At 45.1% G+C, this 19,865-nt stretch overlaps 1 protein-coding gene across 2 annotated transcripts in view; it reads left to right on the forward strand.

The window, feature by feature from the left end:
• Positions 1-16,863, forward strand: part of PLCL1 (phospholipase C like 1) — a 192,960-nt gene extending 176,097 nt beyond the window's left edge. For both annotated transcript variants that reach the window (XM_017838552.1, XM_017838561.1), the window contains exon 6: positions 15,117-16,863. In XM_017838552.1, the coding sequence (XP_017694041.1) occupies positions 15,117-15,299 (183 nt within the window). In that variant the 3' untranslated portion in view covers positions 15,300-16,863. The remainder of the gene's footprint in view (positions 1-15,116) is intronic.
• The last annotated feature ends 3,002 nt before the right edge of the window (positions 16,864-19,865 follow it).

A 19,865-nucleotide genomic window follows, 5' to 3' on the forward strand; every position in this document is an offset into this window, starting at 1 on the left:
GTGAGTTTTTGAAGCCCTAATGGTGTGTCTGAAAGGTCACTGTTTCCTTGGTCAAGGAAAATTCCAAGACAGGAGTTGGATTTAGAACAAGTTAAACATTTGTGTGTTTAACACATACATCAAGGCCACACAGGTAATATTAAATCTGCAAGTAGAAAATGCTGGCACTAGCAGGGACTAAGGGGGGAAAGGAGACCAAAGATCACCAGAGTTCACAGCTCTTGCTCCTTCATGATACTGTGAGTTTTTGAAGAGATGTAGGAGGGGATGGAGTCCCAGGATGGTCTGACAAAGAGGAGAGACTTTGTCCCTTATTAATCATTTATTGCTGGGGTTTTGTTGAACGATGTCACAGCAGGAGTGTTCCATTGACTGGCAAGAAGTGATTGTCCAGACATTCAGGTCAGGCAGTGCTTAACTGTCCAGGCACAGGGATCCACACGGACCTGCACTTACCTGCCTGCAGCGCTGGTGCTTGTGATGAGCAGCACTCACCTCCCCACATCACACAGCCCCTGCAGAACCAAACCCAGTTCATAGTGTCTGTTCATCCAGGGAGCATGCACAATTTTCTGTCTTTTCTCCAGCCCTTTACACCTATTTGTGTCCATAGAAAGTGGGACTGGAGGGGTCTGTGAGAGGCTGTGTAGTTCCTCCTGCTGATGAGTATTTAGCTGCTGTGGATCTAAGCCCTGCTTGAATATTTGGCATAGAAGGTGCTTGGTATGAGGCTCTAGTGTTTTCCACAGTGATGTGGCAGACCCAGGGACCCACTTGGCTCTTGGGGAAAGAGCTGATGGCCAGAGTCATCTGAGCAGAAATGTGTGTCTCTGCCAGTTTTCTTGCTTTGCTCTTCCTCTTTTCTCCCACCAGGGCTCTGCTCCTGCAGGTGTTTCACAGCAGTAGGTTTAGGGATGAGACCCTCCTGCAGTCAGTGTGGGACCCGGGTGCACGACAGACCGAAAATGGAGGATCGCTAAAGTTCATCCAGGGAACAAGTCCTGTGAGGTGCCTTCCTTTGATGTAGACATTTTTTTTTCTGCAATAAAAAGTTCTGCAATTCAGATGAAAATATTATTCCTTCAGTTCTGCTGGGATTGTATGTGTGCAAACCCACATACATGTATGTATATAGGAGGTGAGACAGGTCATCAAATATATATGCAGAATGACCATAACTTTGGCATAAGAAAAGACATTAGAAAAGTGAAAGGTGTCATGAAAAGCCTTGAGTGATACCTTGCTTAGTCCTTGAACTTGACTGAAATTAGCCAGAGAGAGATGGCAATCAATCTTGTGATATGCCTTTTATTTTGAGTGATGGGACAAATTACCAAAAGCCATGGATCTGATGCCAAGCTGCTGGCTGTGCACGCAGGGCAAGATGCATTGTGTTGCAGTGAGGGTGGTGGGAGACAGGGCCAGAAGCATGTGGGACCACTATGCCTGGTGCCCCTTGTGCCAAGGCCACCTCAGCAGCATGGGCTTTGAGCCCGGGTGAGGGTTGGCACACTGAGGTGCTGTGTGGAAAACCAATTTTAGTGTCACTTCACAAATGGAGGCTTGTCAAGATGCTTAAAAGGCATTAGTCTGTCAAAATAGGTGTCCAGCTCTCTCCTTGTGTAGGCTGGCAGCTCAGTGAAGCCCTCTGCTTAGTCGTCTGTCCTACCGCAGTTACCCCTCTGTGCCTCACTGTCATCTCAGTGTTTACTGTCTCTCACCCCGAGCCTCAAATCCTCATTCCCTCTGCTTCGGCCCAGTTGAGTGTTATCATCTAAATCATGCTAATTCATGGGGGGTGAACGGCTGTGTTCTTTGTCTTACCTGTGTGTCCTACTGTTCCCCGTCCTTGATCTGGACTAAACTCCACATGGCTCAGGAGCTGTCCCTAGCTGTGATGCAGTTCACATGAGTTTAGCACTCTTGCATTCTGTGCCAGTTTGCCCTGGGGTAGCTGTGTGGGACCTGGCACTGCTGTGCTTGTGCCACTGGGGCAGACCCGTCGCAGCCAGGGCCCCAGCTGTGCTGCTGATGTCCCTCTTCTCTACCAACCTGGGAGGGATTTTGGCACCTGGGTGTGAAGGCCAACTTCTCCTGAGGGGGTGTGTCATCCGGCCGAAAGACTGTGCACCTGGGAAAGTAATTAATAATGTTCAGGTGATGGTGTGTGAATACAAAGAGGGTTTGTTCTCCAAATGCTCTTTTAAGCCACAGCAAGATTATGACCTATGAAGAGGTTATTTGAAAAATCAGCAGGTAGGGTTACAAGTTTATTGAAGATACTCACCTCTTGAGGAAAAGGAGCTAGTCCTGCATGAATGTGTGCCTGAGAAGAACTGCAGAACTGTGCTGGAAAGTTGGTACTATTAAGAGGGGGAGAGGGAGCATGAGGGGAAGGTGGCTGGGTGTTTGTAGATGGTTCCCCAAAGGACGATCGCCTGTGTGTAAAAATTGGGTCAGTGTCATCTCCCATCCCTTGAAGGAAGAGGCAGTGTAAGCAGAAGCTGCAGATGGCATAGGAACTTCAGCAACTTCTGCCACCATCCCCTCCCTCCCCTGCAACGGTGACATTTTCATCTGAGACATGGATATCAAAGACTGCTGTACTTGGCAGTTGAGTTAATTAACACAACCTGGAAGTTGAGGATCTAGTTTATGCCAATCTGACAACATGACCTCATTCAGAGGAATTAAAAAGGCTATAATGAAAGTATAAATTTCAGCAGAAATTCACATATTTCTTGCTTCTGTCTGTCAATGGCTGTACTAACAAAGAGTGAAAGAAGAGCAGCTGGCTCTGTCAGGTATTGCAGGTTGCATTATAATGCAAGCTGAGCCCCAGCCCTGCCCCTCAGAGCTTGGGCAGCTCAGTGTGCTGGAGGGATGGGAGTCTTTCATCTGGGCCCTTGGAGTGGCACTGGGCACGTGCCCCAGTAGGACCTCCCAACACCTGGCCCTAGTGAGGGGCTTGGAGAGACCTTTTCCTTCCTGGTTGGCAGTGTCCTGCACTGCCTTGCCTGGATATTTATTCCTGACACTGAAGGTCAGGGTGGTCAGTTAAGCAGGGCAGTATTTCTCATTTATGGAGAGACACAAAATGGATGTTTTTTCTTGGATTCAGGGACAGACTGTTGCTTAGAAAACTCCAGTTATCTCTTGATGCAACTTGGAGGATTCCTGATGTCCCTTAAATAACATAGGAGAGATTCAGTTGTACAATTACTATTGAAAATACATGTTAAATTTTAAAGCATCTTCAGGTGTATTGTGGTCTGCATATATTTAGCAAATTCACTTTACAGCCTAGAAGTTGCATTTGCTTTGCTCATCTCATCCTAGCTAGCACATACTCCTGTGTCTCACCCATGCAGAGATGACACAGATGGTGCCTACCAAGGTGTTTTAAACTGTGGAATGCTGTCCTGTGTCCTGGTAAAGATCTGGTGGAGCTGTGATTGCTTGAAGGTTATTAAAATATGGGTAGAGAAAATGCCCTTTGTTTTCCTCCAAATGTGGAGCTGGTGTGTGTCAACTCAGTGTCCACAGGCTCTGAGAGGAATTTTTCCCCGAAGCAGCTGTGTTTCTGTACCGTTAAGTTCCCTGGTTCATTTAGACAGAGGTCTTTGTGTCACTGGGGAATTTCTCATTTTGTCAGCCTGTGCACACGTTGGTGTCCTACGAGGGAGTGTGTGTCTGAATGAAGGGCTCCACTTCTGAGGGGTTTCATGGTGGGACAGGGCACGAGAGAGCCTCCACCCACAGTTGATTTTTTTCTGAATTTTTGTAGGGCTGTTGAGTATCAGGGAGAGATCAGGGTACTGATCTGTACATGGTGGGAACTTTAAGAGAGGATCACTTGTACATTGTTTTTTTTCTCAGCATTCACTTATTGTTAAATGTGAACTGTGCTGTTCTCTGGGAGCTGTAACTGGTGCTAGTCTGAAACGGTTATATTTGAATGATATGTGCTGAGAGCTTTAACGTCTTCTAAAAATTACCTTTGTGGTGTATTTTGAGCTTGTTACAGCTACTGTCTGCGGATCACATAGAGTTTCCCGAGCTGAGCTTATAATTGATGGCAAGCTGACTGCCCCTTTTGTTATGTGAATTACGTGCCAGCATCTACAAAAGCTGCTCCCTGTGGGGGAATGGGTGTCTAATTTAAGACAGCTCCCTGGGGGAACTCAGAAGGCGATGAAAGCTCCATCCGAACTTCCTCCTCTGCGGTTGCTGAGAGGCTGTCTGGGTTTTCCCTGGCACTGTCGGTGGCCTCATTCAGATCTGGTAATGTACTTTATAACCAAGTGATACCTGGCCCCTGTGCTTTGCTGAAGCTGGGGGGTAGCATGTCTCTATGAATGCCAAGTCCTCCCCTTCTCCTTCACGAGCACTGATATGAATCCTCTCTCCACGAGTCAGAATGTGCACAATGCCATTGCTAGCCAGGACCTTTGATTTCTTCTGCACTTGTGTGAGTACAGTAGTCAGGGGAGCCAAACTGAATCCAGCAGGCAGTGATTTGCTGGCATGACCTTCCATGTTTTCACTGTACCAGCCTAGCTTCCCTTACTGCCTCCTGACATTGAAAAGAGAAAATGTTCATCCACACCACTACATATTCTGAGGGCTGAGGTTAAAATAAAATGCTCTTTAACTCAGTGGTGGTATTGATTAATTTTTGTTGCCTGAGCCACTAGCAGTAGAGGGCTGTGGAGTAAAGATGCTGTGTTAACATATATGGTTACTGGCAGTATGGATCTGCAGGGAGGGCTGGGACAGTTAGTGAAAAGCCATAAAACTGCCCTAAGGGAAAGTTGTAGGTGTTCAGTGAGACCAGGCATTTGTGCTGCCGTTATTCTTCCCTGGATCTTATGGTGGATCCAATAAGCCCTAAATGTGGGAGGCATTCCCAAAAACTTGCACAGGAGCTAGGGAACTCGGAGGCCCAAGTACTTGTGGGGGCAAGTAAGCTTTACTGTATGAACAATGGACTGGGAAACTGCAATCTTATATCTTTGACAGCTACAGTCTTCTTTTACCTGGGTCAGATGAATTCAAGTGCAAGGTGATGAAACCTGCAGCAGATAAAGGTAATTTTCTTATGGGTCATTTCCCCAGTTAAAGGTGGGATCCATTTGTGGAGAAAAGCAGAGACAAATCCAGCGATTCTGATGCTGTGGCAGCTGTTATTTATTTTTAGATCACAAAAAGAAGGCGTTACTGATGTCGGAAAGATGTTCATATGAGAGCAAATTAAAAATACACAGCGGTCAGAGGAGTAAGTTAAAAATGCTTATATAGTAGTTTTTGCTCCAGCATCCTCTGCTATGGATCAGACATGGGTATTGGCAGGAGGAGCCTTACTGATAGGTTGTGATTTTTCTGAATAGAGTTGGGAGTGGTGATAATTGCATTTAAGTGCTCTGTGTGTTCTCACTCAGTGTCCCTGGGTTCCTGCTCCTGGTGATGCTTGTGTAGGTAGCAGTGGGGAGGAGGTGAGCTACATGAAGACATTGAAAAGCACCTGAAAATTTTTTTTATGTTTTCAAGCATTGACAAAGGTGGTAGGAGTTGGACAGCCTGCGGGGCCTAATTGAGCAGTCTGGGATAAACAGGCTGAGACTGGGGGCTGCCAGCAGCATCAGAAGGACAGTTCCCTTCAGAAGGTGGCTCAGTGGGTACTGAGTTGAGTAGTAGAAATTAATTGTCTCCAACCCTCCCCGGTAACTGTGGAGTTAATACTACAGCCCTCTGTATCAGGCTTAAAAACTGAGTTAAATTTTGCTGAAGTCTCTTGTTTTCTGTGGTATAGCATCATAATGGATTGTAAATCATGCTTGTTCAGTTTCCCTCATTGACATTTTGGGGCAATGAATGTGTAAATGAATACTACCTTCCCTATCCTGCACCACTTATTTTTGTGCTTGGCTCACTCAGTTTGCTGTGTGTCTCCATTCCCATCCTTCCCATTCCCATGCCTGTTTCTGATCCCTGCTGGTTTTCTCCTCCCCTCTCAGTTGCTTAGTTTCAGTGACTCTCTGCCTGCTGGCTTACTGCTGCTTGCAAAAATAACCATACCCGCTCTTGTTTGTACTTGATTTCACATCTGCACTGGGAGGGCAAGTCTGGGATTTTCCCAGGGGAATTGAGCCCTGTGAACATGAGGCCCATGGCTGCTGTGTCCACAGGAGCCTCTTTAACCACTGGCTGGGGGAACGCAAGCAGAGAGGGTGGCTCGGCTCTGCTTTTACTGAGCTCACTGCCCAGTCTCACCAGCAAACCTGCCTTTGACTGTGCGGGACCAGAATGACAGGGATAAGGTGGATCAGAGAATTTGCTTAAGGATCTTCTAAACACTAGCAGCTAGACAGTGGTTTGTTTTAGTTCTTTTTTTTGTGTGACTTAACCTTTCATGTGATTTGGAGATTTTGGTCTCAGATTAAAGCTTTCTGCTTCAGCATAAAGTTGTTTGTGGCCTGTGCTGCTTGTGAACAGGTTAGAAACTGACTGCCCACAGCGCCTGGCATGAAGGGAGGAGAGCAGCCAAACCAGAGGGGTGTCATGCCCCAGCTGGAGCAGTAGGAATAGGGAGCTCAGATGGCTTCTGCAGATAATCGTGCCCCAGTCAGTTGGTGATGTTGGCCAGCACCACTGCAGCAGGAGGATTTGCAAACCTTATAGTTGCTAAGACATTAGTGCTTGAGACACGGGGTTACTGAGAAAGGAGAGACGTAAGGGGCTGTGTGCAAGAGCTATTCGTGAGGGTGCTCTGTTACCTGTCCAGAAATGCTGTGCTCTGATGGCACAATTTGATTTCATCTTGATTAGATTATTTCAGTTAGTATTAAGCACAGCTGTAGGTATTTTTTTTTTAGCTGTGTTTGTGCGACATTGCTGCAACACTTTCTCCCTCCAAAAAAGCCCCAAACCAGCACAGTGCCTGTTTTCTTCAGTCAAAACAGAATCAGCCGCTAAACCTTTCCAAGTTCTAAGGAACTTAAGGGACATTTTGTTGTCAACACTGAGATGAAGGACATGATTTTGATGTTAACTATGTGCTTTCAGCCTGGGCAGCTGTGCGTCAGCACAGAGGGCACCAGGGAGCTGGGGCTGTCAGCTATTCCCAGCCAAATGTTTTGCTTTGGGGTTGCTTTGCCACAGGTGTTTTGTTAGCTGCAAAACATCTATTTTCCTGAAGCTGGTCCTTTTACTCAGAAAAATTAAATGCAAAAAAAATTGTGCACTTTCTGCCTCAGTTTTCTTCCCCTTGTTTTGTTTTTCTGGGACTCTCTGGACTTTACTGGAGTTACCAGCAGGTGCTGGTAAAATCTGTGGGTTTTGTGACCAAGGGAGGACTAAGAGATAAATGCCTGGACATACATCTTTGACTTCCATCTCATGGCTACATATCAAAAATAAATAGTGCTCCAATTTCTCCAGTAAAATGGGATTTTCTTAGTATTAATTGTGCACTTCTGGACTCCCAGTCAACCTTTTCATTTCAAACGTATCACCAGAAGAAAAGGCAGGTTGCTAGCATGGAGGGATTGACAGCAAGAGCGCATACATTTGTGGCTGTGCTTGCAAACTATCTGCTAGATGGAGTGCCTGAGAGACACACAGGCAGCTGAACAGCTCAGCACATGGCTAACATCAAATTAATGGCATTATTTCTGAAAGCAAATTCCTACTGAAACACAGTTACAGTCAATGTTTGCATTCATTGCTTTTGACAGCCTGATATAGCGTAATTTAATTTAAATGCCTAGATGAGAGAGAAGCATAGGCATTTTTAAAAAAAATAAAAATAAAAGCCCACTCTTTTTATACATAAAATGCCAGCTTGAAGGAATAAATTAGTAGCCATATAGTGCAATTGGTTTGCAAGAGCCCCTGGATTTCAGTGGAGAGCTCTGTTTAATGACCAATAGGGAAGGCTATAGTATGAGTGCTTTGCCACTTTGGTGTTCTAGCAAATGCTTGACATTAATTCCTTGTCAGGCTTTGGTCTGGGGCCAGTAGGGTTTGGAAGGGCACTCGATTGTTTCAGAGAACAAGCTGGCCATGTGTGCCTTTTGCCTTTATCTTGTTAGGCAAATCCTGTAAGAGAACTACAAATACAGACCCTCTTACCTAAGTTGCCATGGCTGCACAAGGCAATGATATGCTCGCACTGGCAAGGTCAACAACCTGAATCAAAAGTTTTTCTAAGTATTTACTTATTTGCTAATTGCATGACTGTTCTCTTTGAGGTTCTCCTTGTAGAAAAAAAGTGTTTTGTTCATTTCCAGCTCCTAGGCTGCCCTCAAGGTCTATGTTTGGCTGTGTCATATGGTTTGGATATATATAAGTTGTGGGTTGGCAGTTTTGTAAAAACTGTGGACCCTTGCCCAGTGTGGTACATTGGGGGCTGTCTCTTGGTATCCAGCACAGCCATTTAGACTTTAACTGCACCTTTCCAATAGATGGAAAAGAAGGTGAGAAAGGGTGTTTTTCAGGGGAGCGCCATACCAGCAGTGGTAAACAGCGTTCCCTCTTCCCAACTGCTCATGTCATGGCTTGTGCTCTGGGATTGACTGCTTGGCTGTGCAACGAACCAGCGTTCTAGAAAACTGACCAGGCTGCTGCAGAACACCTCTGCAAATCCCTTTAAGTCATCCTCTCCAATGCAGACCTTTGGGATGAGACCCAAATGACCCAAATGGTCCTTTCTGGTGGGACCTGTGACCCTGTGGGGACCCACACTGGAGCAACCTGTGACTGAAGGACTGCACCATGTGGAAAAATGACCCATGTTGCAGCAGTTTGTGAAGAACTGTTGCCCGTGGGATGGACTGGCGCTGCAGAGGTCCATCAAGGACTGTCTCCCTGGGAGGGACCCCACGGGAGCAGGGGAAGGACTCCTTTCCCTGAGCAGCAGCAGAAACAACAACTGACTGCAACCCCCATTCCGTGTCTCCCTGCACTGCTGGGGGAGAGGAGGTAGAACTTGGAAGGAGGGAGTTGTGGGGGGAAGGTGTTTTTAAGTTTTATTGTACTTCTCATTCTCCTGCTCTGATTCTGTTTCTAATAAATTTAATTAATATCCCCAATTTGAGTCTGTTTTGCCCATGACAGTGATCAGTAAGTGACCTCTCCCAGTCCTAATCTCAACTCATGAACCCTTAATTATATTTTCTCTCCTCTGTCCAGTGGTAGAGGGGAGTGAGAGAATGGCTTTAGTGGAGTCCAGCTAGAGTCAACCTACTACACCTAGGTGGATATTTTCTTTTTCATACATCTCAAATCTGTTCTTGGTGTGATGTAATTGATTCTCAGCTGTGTTTCCTTCCTGCAAATTTTTGCTAGACCCTGGTTTGAGAAATGGGAGAGAAGGTCTCTGGCTGTCAGTTACATGCTGATAGACTGAAATGAGATTCTCAATTTGATGTCTGAAATTACTAGCAGATACTACAAAATATGATGACTCAGGCCCCAGCAAGCACTCGGTCGGATTGCCTGATTTACCAGCGTCAAATTGTTGCTGTTTTCAGCCAGGTAGAAACAAGCTCCTGTATTTGGTTCAGAATAGGTAAGTGGGAAGCTATACCCAAAACCCAGACCTTAAATGATAAACCAGTAGCACAAGGAATGCCATTTAAGTGCCATTTTTTATATTTGTGGCCTTTTTATTTTGCTCACACAAAGTGAATTTCTGCTATGCAAAGGTTTAAAAATAAATTGGAAAGTAACATTTGGCCCCCGTTTTTCCTGTGGTGTAACTCATTTTTGCAGTCCTTTATTTTTCAGTGTGCAAGAAGTGATTATATGTTTTGTGTCTAATCTTTGAGCACAGTAATTTTTGATGCCAACATGTGCATTGTGATCTCTGTCACAGACAATAAAGCAAAGCTCTTGACAAACTATATGCAGTAATAATGAAAAGGGTGGGGTTTTAAAGTCTGCTTTGATACAGCAACGCTCTGTATGGTTTTTGAGTAGTCTGTTCTGAAATGTGAATGCATCATAATCAAATTCATATCAATTGCTCCCACATTTAACTTTGAAGAAGGCGTAGAAAAATACCTGCTTTTTGTAGCAAGTTTAGCATAGCAGTCTAATAATTTCATTAATGATTTCCTCCCCAAGATTGCATTTTCAAAGCCATGTGCGATCATTTAATTATGTACCTTCTTATTAATACTGAACACAATTAAAGTCCCACTATGATACCTTGAAAATGCACCCTTTGCAGTGAATGCTGCCTCCACACAGAATATCCCAATATTACAGCAGCTCTCCAGCATTTTGGCTATCTGAGTCCCTTGGCACAGACTGTCAGTGCCGTTACCGTACCCGTGTTGCCTCTGAAATGTGGAGTGACGCAACGCTTGCGGCTGTTTTGTGTGGCTGTGTCTGGCTTTTTCAGCCAACCACTGGTGTTCACTGGCAGCCTCTGGAGATTTTACTTTGTGATTAAATAATAATGTAAGAGCTTGATTCTTTGAGAAAAAGGTAAAAAATAACGGTAATATCATGAGCGTGGTGGGGGATGAGTGTTAAGACCTCTGTTATTTATTTGTATTTACTCAGCCCTTGAGGATTGGAGAGGAAAGCTCCCATAATGTGCTGTCAGAGAATATGTCTGCCCAGGAGATAAGCAACCGTCTGCTTTAGCAAGCAGCAGATTACAAAATGGCTTTTGCAGCCACTGTTTCAGCCTCTCTGGAAACATGGCCAGTTTTGAACGCCAGGAAGGCCCTATTGCTCAAGTGGGATTTTCTTCTTCGCCAGCAGTAAAGCAAAGTGCTTGTGTAGGGCAAACTGTCAGTACAGTTCACTTCTACATGGGCCAAGGGGTGGCCTTCAGGGTCCTCCTGCAGCCCCTGATGCTGGTGTGGGCACCTGCCACCACAAGGGCTGCGGGTCCTGCCTGAGCCATAACCGGGTCCACAGTGCTGCGGGGTGCCCACAACTAGCAGTGCCTCATGACCTACATGTTGTGGGGTGTTTCCCAGAAAGCACAGGAATAGAAATAATAATTATTAATGCACATACCCATGCTCATATATTGATAGTTATGTAGAAATATGTGTGCAACGTATATGAAAGAAATAATATTGTGAAGTTGAACACAAAATGGTGCCTCTAACCTATCCCAACCCACCTTTCACTTCCCCAGCCCTGGAGTGGATTGCTGTTGGATACAGAGCTGCCATCTTGACTCAAAAAACTTAGGTATCTGATTGGAGAAAAAAACCCCAATTGAACCAACAACATAAGGAATTTGTCCCATCTGTGGTCATTGCCAGTGTCTGTCTAGAGCTGCTTATGCTTCTTAAAGCCTTTCATGGGTTGTCACTGAAACTGAGCAATATGGAAAGGCACAACAGATTGTAGGTTTTCTAAGCAGTATTAACCTGTCAAGGGTAAGGGCTTATAACCTTACAGTTGCTTGAAAAGCTGGATTATTTGTACAGTAATGTTAATTTCTGCTGAGGTTTTGTAGTTAGGTGTATGAAATCTGACATTTAATGTTCCCTAACCCTAAATGAAAATGGGCCCCTTGATCAGTTTTTCAGGTAGAACACCTGATTAACCTCTTCTGGCATAATTCACTGTCATGCCAAATGCTGCGTTTAAACTTTGTCACTACTATTTATTTTCAGAAAGGCTGATGATACCAATAGCAGAAGGGAGATAGATGCATAGATGCCAAAGTGGAATGTCACGATCTCTCTTTGGGAAGTAAGATACTTTGTTTGTAAGGGCAAGAAGGATGGTTCTGTGTGCAGAGATGATCACGAGGACTGTTTTTTGAAGGTTGTTTCAATGCAATCATACTTGTAAAGTTTACTCTAGCTTCTATCCAGTATTTAGTTCGTTAAGGTGTTGACACAATTTTGCTGATGTTTTTCTTAAGTGGATTATGCTCACAGCCAGTTTTTCAAAGCAAACAGATGGCTTTTCAAACAGAGCATGCCCACAGATTTTTTTTTTTTTAATGGTGTCTCTAGAATTATGACAGCTCTGTCAGAGGGGGCTGGTTTGTCGTTAATTTTCTCATGACAGATGATTCAAAATCATTTTTGCTCCTTCAGCTTGCTCAAATGAACCAACTGTTTAAAAATAAAAAACATGAGGAGACTAAGACATTGAACTGTACATGAATGGAATTGCACTATTTTGATAAGACCATTTCTGTTTTTAGATCCCTGTAAAATAAGAATGTCTTCAAAATATTGGAAGTATGCTCAGGAGGAGTGTGTGTCTTCCCAAAACCTGAAGACAAGTTGTGCATTGCCTCACACAAAATCTGTAATCTGAATTTCCTGGTTACTCAAATGTGAAATAAGAATATGCATAAGGGAGAGCGGGTGGCTCAGCACTTTCACATAGGTTGTGGAGTCCCTTGTCTTCTGGGGACTTCAGATGTGAGTCTTGGCAGGACAGACTCAGGCTGTTGCCTTCCAAGCAGTGTATCGAATCCCGAGTAGCTCCCTTCAAATGAGTGTCTCAGTCCCTGGTAAAACACACTGTTTGTGGGCCTCCTGAGAAAGATTTCCATGCTTTGCCCTCACCCTTAGAAGGAAGAGATGTGAAGAAAGTGCCATAGACTAAGCTGAAGCTTTTTGTGTCATCCTATGGAGATGTATCTGTCTCACGCTCTTGCATGACAGGAAATCCTCCTCCGTGCACAGTGCGGGTGAGTGCTCCCACTGCCCAGGAAGACGCCAGCCATGCCGCAGCACAGGATGGGCTCCTGGAAGTGTTTCTCCAGACACCCTAACTAACAGGGGACACCAGTGTTTTAGGGGCACTGGGCCTTCATCATCATCATTTTACTTCTCTGTTGCAGGGGCTGTCCCAGGTTTTGGACTTAGTTGTTCTTAACTTAGTTGTTCTCAACTACTTTGAGTTGCTTCTTGTGCTAAGGGAATTTTTCTGTTTTTGGGCATGAATACGTAGGACCAGGTTTTGACTTGGAGAAGTTAAGGCTGCAAGGCATCATCACGCTGATTTTGTCAGCTCGTTGGTGCAGCCTTTGGTGTCTTTGGTCCTGTGTGCATGGTAGGAAAAAGCAGCCACCCCACTGCAGTCAGAGGATTTAATCCTAAACCCAACCTACTTTAAACTGCAGTTGTGCAGTTTGGAGAGATTGAAGATGTATTGAGGAGATACCCCTTTTTTGATAACATCATGATGTCATTAGTGATATGGCACTTTATGTGGCAGTGTTGTCCCTGTCGCTGCAGCACTGGCACTACTCCTGTGGCATTTGCAGACAGGGACGGAGACCAAAGTGGGGCGGGATGGGTCCTTGGGGCAGCTGTGGGGCTCTTGAATTCCTGCCTACTGTCTTTAACTGTAAGTAAAATCTCTGACCTAAAATCGAGATCACAGCTATGTGAAATATCTGCTGCATAATTTATTCTTGTTTTGGTTTTTTCAAGCCATGCCTTCTCACTGGATCCAAAGCTATTTGTCTGTGTATTCCCATAACTCTCATGCTGCTGAGATACAAATCTCTTCAGAAGAGCTTCATACCACAAAGCAGAGAGCCACTCGCACAGTCCCAGTGCTTTTTGTTATTCTCACATTGAGTTGTATTCTCAGCATCTGGATAGTGGTTTACATCGTTCAGCAGGGACAAATTCATAACACCAGGAGATGAGGCAATCACGTTCTCAGGCACAGGCTTCTGTCCCTGGATGACGTGGTTTCCCACGTGGTGTTTACCAGTGCAGCAGACTTGCAAGCCACCATTGTTTCTTCGTTGTGAACATTGTTTGCAGGGGCTCAGACGTTTTGAGTCCAGTGCCAGGCGCTGGCAAAAAGGGAACTGTGCTCATCGGTGTGGGATAAATCCTTCCTCTTAGCTCTGGGGAAAGGGAGAGTGGAGAGATGTTCCCACTGATGGAGGGTGTCATGTTGTGACTCATCCAACACATCTGATTTGTTTTGAAAACCAAAGGAGTGGCAGTGATCACTCGCCCCTCCAGCAAGCCCCAGGTCCTGCTATAATATCTGTTGTCTCCTCTGAGACCTGTGGAAGTACCTGTGGTCCACAGGACATCAGGTTGGGTTGCAGGGATGCGAATGTGATGTTTCAGTCAATGGAAGTATTCCTTCTGAGTATGTGTATAACCAGCAGCAGTGGGTGCTGTGCTTTAAGCAATACTTTGGGTGACATTAGGAGAAGAGGAGCTCAAGTTCTTAGTGATACTGAATTTTAATGACCAGATGCATGTCTTGGCTTTTATTTATTTGTATCCTGTAGCACCAGGATCTTGTCGCTTCACAGCACTTGAGATATCAATGTTGCATAAATATTCATTTTGGCATTTCTGAACACCACCTCCTTAATACAAATTTAATGTAACACACTTTTCCTGATTGTTGCAAATTGGATTGACATCCTGCTAGTCACCTCACCTTTATATGCTTCTGCCTGAGAAGGCAGAAGCAGCCCTTTGCTCATGAAGTCTCATTCCCATTCACCTGCTTGAAGGTCCCAAACAAAATGGTTCAGATGCATTTCCTGTAGCGCTACAGGATGATGTGTTTCACACGGGCATGCAGCTTGGCCTGCCTCTGCTACAGGAGGGCTCAAGGCTGGGTAGCAAATCTGGGTGCAAGGAGGGTTGGGTTATCAGGGTCTCACGGCTCTCAGGGGGTCCTTGGCTGGGGACACGCAACCATTGCCATGTGGGATCTGATGCCAGGGAGCAAGGATAGAGCAGTGGCATGGGGAGGGGAGTAACATGTACCATCACTGCCCTGTCCTTTGCAGGTCCTTGCTCTTGACTGTGAAAGAGGAAATGCCTTCCCCCACAGCCTCCTTCAGTGCAGGCCCCAATTACCTCTCAAGGGGTGGTGACCTGGAAGTGGTGGGAGTCTGATGTCTGTCCAGTGTGCTGGGTGCTGCCTTCCTCACTGAGCTGGTGCCAGGCTGCAGAAGGGGCTTTGATCCTGTTCATGGAGAACAGAGTGGATTTGAGATGGGAGCTGGGACCTGTTCCATGGCACTGAGCAGTATGCCCCAGAGACCAGGATGAGCAGTATTGCCGCCTGTGGTCCCGAGTGATGTGTGCAATGCCTGACTCTCTCTTGTTTGTCTGTCTGTGCATCCTCAGGGCCAAGGAGATCTCCTGAAGAACGCCAAGAACGAAGCCCTGGAGAACATGAAGCAGATCCAGCTGGCGTGCCTGTCGTGCGGACTGAGCAAAACTGGAAGCGGGCACGCGGATGCCAAGTCAAAGCGGTGCCTGGAGGCAATACAGGAGAAGGATACTGGAGATGAGAACGGGAGGCTGTGAGGGGAGGCAGAGCTGTTGCATTTGTCACAGATTTCAATAACTCTAAACTATTTTTTTAAAGCATTTAAAAATTCACACGGGAGTGCCCTCTACAGGGTGTGATAGTATTAAGATCCTCACAGTGTCAGTATTTTAATGCAGTAATTTATCTAAGTTAAGCTCCGGTAGTGAGATTTCTAATGAAGCCAAGCTGTCTGTATGCAAGTGCGTGTGTGAGCGCACATGCAAATCCTGTAGACGCCCTTTCATGCATTGCATTAGCCATTTGCTAATTTATTCCTTTGTCATCTTTGAATAGGCCTGTTCATTCTGAAGATCAAAACAAATTGAGAGCACTTGTGTCAGTTCTGGGCTTTGTTTTGCTCTCCAGCTTTTTATCATTTAACTTACAGGCTACATTACTGTTAAGCTGTTCAAACAAACAAACGGAATACAACAAATGTCACTGACAGCTGTTTTTGTGAGGACAAAACTGGTGATTTGCTGCAGACCCTGAAGGTGATTTTTAATGAACAACTACAACCAAGTAAATGGGATATCAAATGGTCACAGTTGCTAGGTAGATTATCGGTAGATTTGAGATGTATCTTTTGCTGAATTTTAGCAAACTGCTCTTCAGGGTACACCCAGATAGCACATACTAATGTAAGAACTAGCTGATTTATTTCATTCCAGCAAAACATTGCCACCTTGTAGATCTGCAGGACAGTTGCAGTCTTTGCTGATAGGCATTAACTTAAGTAGTAATGAACATAGCTAGTCAACCCTGTAGTTATGAGGAGAGCTGTGAACACCCTTTGGTGGTCATGAACTCTGAAAGCGAGCTTCAGACCATTCTGAAACACCCAGTGGTGCCAGTACTGTAAGGAAAGTTTTCCAGATTTCACAAAATGGGAGCTTTAGTGCAAGAGGTGTGAGAGGTCAGACGTTGCTTGCCGCCTTCTACATACATGTTGAAGTCAGTTGGATGAAGCAAGCAGGATCCGGCCTTACGTTTTTGTGGTTGAGAATCGTGCTGGGCTAGAAATTTAAAACAGGGTCCAGAACTGCTACAGGTGTAGTGTGGAGAAATAGCTTAGGGAAAAACAGGGTACCAGCATTTTTGTGCAGCAGTTACAAATATCCTGACTCCTGTCATATGCTTAGGGTAGTTCTGAGATTTGGCTGCCTCTTAGTGCCACTGTAGAAAGGAGACAGAGAATGTCACAAAGCAATGCATCCTCATCCCTCCCGGTGTCCGGCTCATGTATGCTCACAATATTCATTTCAATCATTTAAGTACTGTGCTTGAGTGTTAGTATTTGTGTTACCTTTAACAGGACTAAGTATTTTATGGTTATAAAAAAGACTATATTTATTTAAAGCATTGCTTTTATTTTTAAAAGCTACTTTTTAAATTAATTTGATTAACAAATATGCTAATTTTCTGAACTTAACAAAAAGTAATTGCTGAAAGTTTGATCATTGGAAAATCTTATATAGCTATTGTGTTAAGTTATTTTTGACTTCTTAATAACACTATTATGTTCATGTTGCACATTACTGAGAGAGTAAAGCTATGAAACAACTTTGACCCATGTTTTTACAGTGATTTAACATAGAAGGTAAACAGTGATCCTGGATAAAGGTGGGTTAGAGTGGGTAAGTTGCTTGAGAGAAGGTCTTGCTCTAGCAGGAACTGTGTTATTGCAAAGGTTATAACTCAGATGCCTTAAATACCATTTTAGTAAAATTTACCATACTTATTCAGATCCAGCCCTAAATCCTCTGTTTATTTCTCCATTATGAGTCTATTCAGACTTCACTGAGGTCTGGGGGAGTGTCTTTTGTGTTTCAGGCAAGGCGTAAAGCCAGATCAATGGTATAAGTGTACACATTCACATTTTGCTCTCTTGGGTTACCTTCCCAATTTCATCATGGGTTGTATTTATATAAAAACAATGCTTGGCCTTCAGTATTTACAGTTAGGGAGGATGGAAACCCAGCAACACCAGTTGTAAAGGATCAGCCTTTGGAAAGCATCTCTCGGAACAGAGAGGTGGCTTGCCTCTTGGTGCTTCATTTAAACCTAGAAATCACTTGATTTTCTCAATCTAAAAGGATATCCTGATGTCTACAGGAACTGCTGGCAAAATACCTTCTAGTCTTCCTGCATTCTCCGATGTTATGAACAAATGAACATAAAAATAAATAGAGAAGGTCTGTTTTTATGTGCTCACATGGAAAGAGGGTACAACATAGCTCTCACTCTACAATCATAAGCAGAACCAGAAGTGGTTGGATGGAAATATCATAGCATGCACACACACACCTTTCATGCCATGTCCTGTGCCAAGGTCATGCTGCATGGCTTTCTGTGCCAAAATATAGGGAGTAGAGAATTTTAGTCACCCTGGATTACCCCAAGCAGCTGGGACCACTCCTGGTGTGGGCATCTAGAACCCCGCAGCTCAAGCAGCTTCATTCTCCCTCCTGCATCAAGAGAGGGGCTGGCAGCAAAAGCTCATCTCATCTTCCTCTGAGCCCCTTTGAAGGGAGTGGAAGTGAATGATAAAGTGGCAGTCGGCATAATAAAAATTCAGCCTTGAAGGAGAACACGTGGCAAAATCACATCCAGCATCAGCAACAAACACACACAAGGGGACTGACTGCCTGGCCTTTTGGGGAGGTGTTTCATGGTGTGCCTGGCTTCCTGCAATGGAACAACAGCCTTCTCTGGGCCCTGTGCAGGTACAGTTTGCCTGATGTCCCATGTGAATATTATCTATTTGGCTTCTCTGGAAGTGATGTCAGGAAAGTGTTACAGGTATTTGCAATTGTTTACAGTGTTCTTTTACAGCTAGAAATCAGAGAAGCTCTCAGGGATTGGTGTGGGGAGGTGTCTGCCAGAGGGAGTACAGAAGTGAATCTACCTGGGTTGTCTTTGCCGCTGAGTCCTACATCTTTACAGTATTTCTTTTCCCTGCATCATTTTCTCATCTGTAAGGTAAGATTGCTGATGTTTTCCTTCCCAGGCACAGATTAGGTTACACATATCTGAAACACCTTTGAATTTGCTGTTGCTCTCAGGGGAACATCCAGGCGCTGTGTTTGGGCTGTCCTATAACACCAGTGTCTACCAAGTCCTTCCGCTGCTGGTGAGCACGGGTGAGGCAGCACGTGTGAGGAGGGCTGAGCCAGGACCTGTTCCCCTCTCCTGAGGGCATCAATGCCTCCAGCAATCAGAGATACATTGTCCATGTGCCTGCGTGTCTGGTCCCTACCAAACTGGACTCTTGGTCAAGTGTGGCAGAGGGGCAGCCACCTCGAGGGTGTTAAGTTCCTGCAGATTTCCCAAGAAAGGATGGAGTGGGTGGTTCAGAGAGGCCCCGGCAGCACCTTCTCTGTGGCACAAGGCTGCTGCCTGACTTCTACCTGTCAGTTAGGCACTGGGGCTCATGAGAGAAAGGTTTCACTTGGATTTTGCTTCTGATGTACCTACATGAAGGCATCCAACTGTGAGGCATGGGAAGGAGCTGAATTAGTCCAACTGTTCACAGACCTGATTAGCCTTAAATCAGCAGGGATAGTTTTTACCAAATTTCATGTGCTGGCATGACCAGTAGGACTTGACCCCTTTCCCCTCCCTCTCCTGAGCTCAGCACGAGTTACAGTACCATGCTGTTCTGCTACTTTCTGTAGCTACTTTTCTGTATCATTTTTTATGCATTTAGTTCGCTGTTCTTAAAGGGATAATGGAGCTTCCCAGTGAAAACAAGGTGAGAGTTTTGTTCGTCCTTCAGAGATTTATCTCCCAAAATAGATTGTTATCAGATAATTGCATGCACAGAGAGCGTTCCTGTATAATAATACATCTCTTCCATCTATCTATTCAGACTAAAATATTAGGTCATAGCCTCCTTGGCCTCCATCCCACTCCTACAGGGACAGGCAGCAGCCTCACGCAGGGACTAACTCATGAAGCTTCAGATAAAAAAAAGGTGAGGGGGTCACAGGAGCAGTGTCTTCTTGTCTCCACCACTTGCTGTGGGGCTGAATGTGGTGGCCCTGACTCATATCACAGCAGCGGTAGATGATCTACACATTCGATAAATCTGAGATTTGCTTCTTGTAAAGTTCACTGCTTAGCAGGAGAAAGGTGATTGTGAACGATGAAAATATCTGGGCACAGTGAATGTGCACTTGGGAATGGAGCAAACAGCAGGCACCCAAACGCCCTCCCTTGTCAGCCCTTCTCCCCTCCCTGGGCAGGCATGAAAGTACAATATTTTCCATAATATTGTACCAGTAAAACTGTCTCCGGATTGTCACACCAAGCACAAGGCTGTATGTTTCCGCAGGAGGCTGGTGAGTACTGCTGGGATGTGTTTATCAGGTGTGAAGCATGAGCACTGTTTGAGACTATTCTGGCACGGTCCTGTCGGGTCGCCTTTGCACAGACTCAGGCTGAGCAGTCTTGCATTTGCTTTCCACAACAAGTCCCTGAAAAAGTGTTTCCTTTTTAAAGTAAGGTTGAGGACTGTGTGAGTTCAGTAACCAAGATGTGACTGACCAGGCCAGAAATGT

This window comes from Lepidothrix coronata, unplaced genomic scaffold, assembly GCF_001604755.1.
Source record: "Lepidothrix coronata isolate B3197 unplaced genomic scaffold, Lepidothrix_coronata-1.0 Scaffold7, whole genome shotgun sequence".
NCBI classification, from domain to species: Eukaryota; Metazoa; Chordata; class Aves; order Passeriformes; family Pipridae; genus Lepidothrix; species Lepidothrix coronata.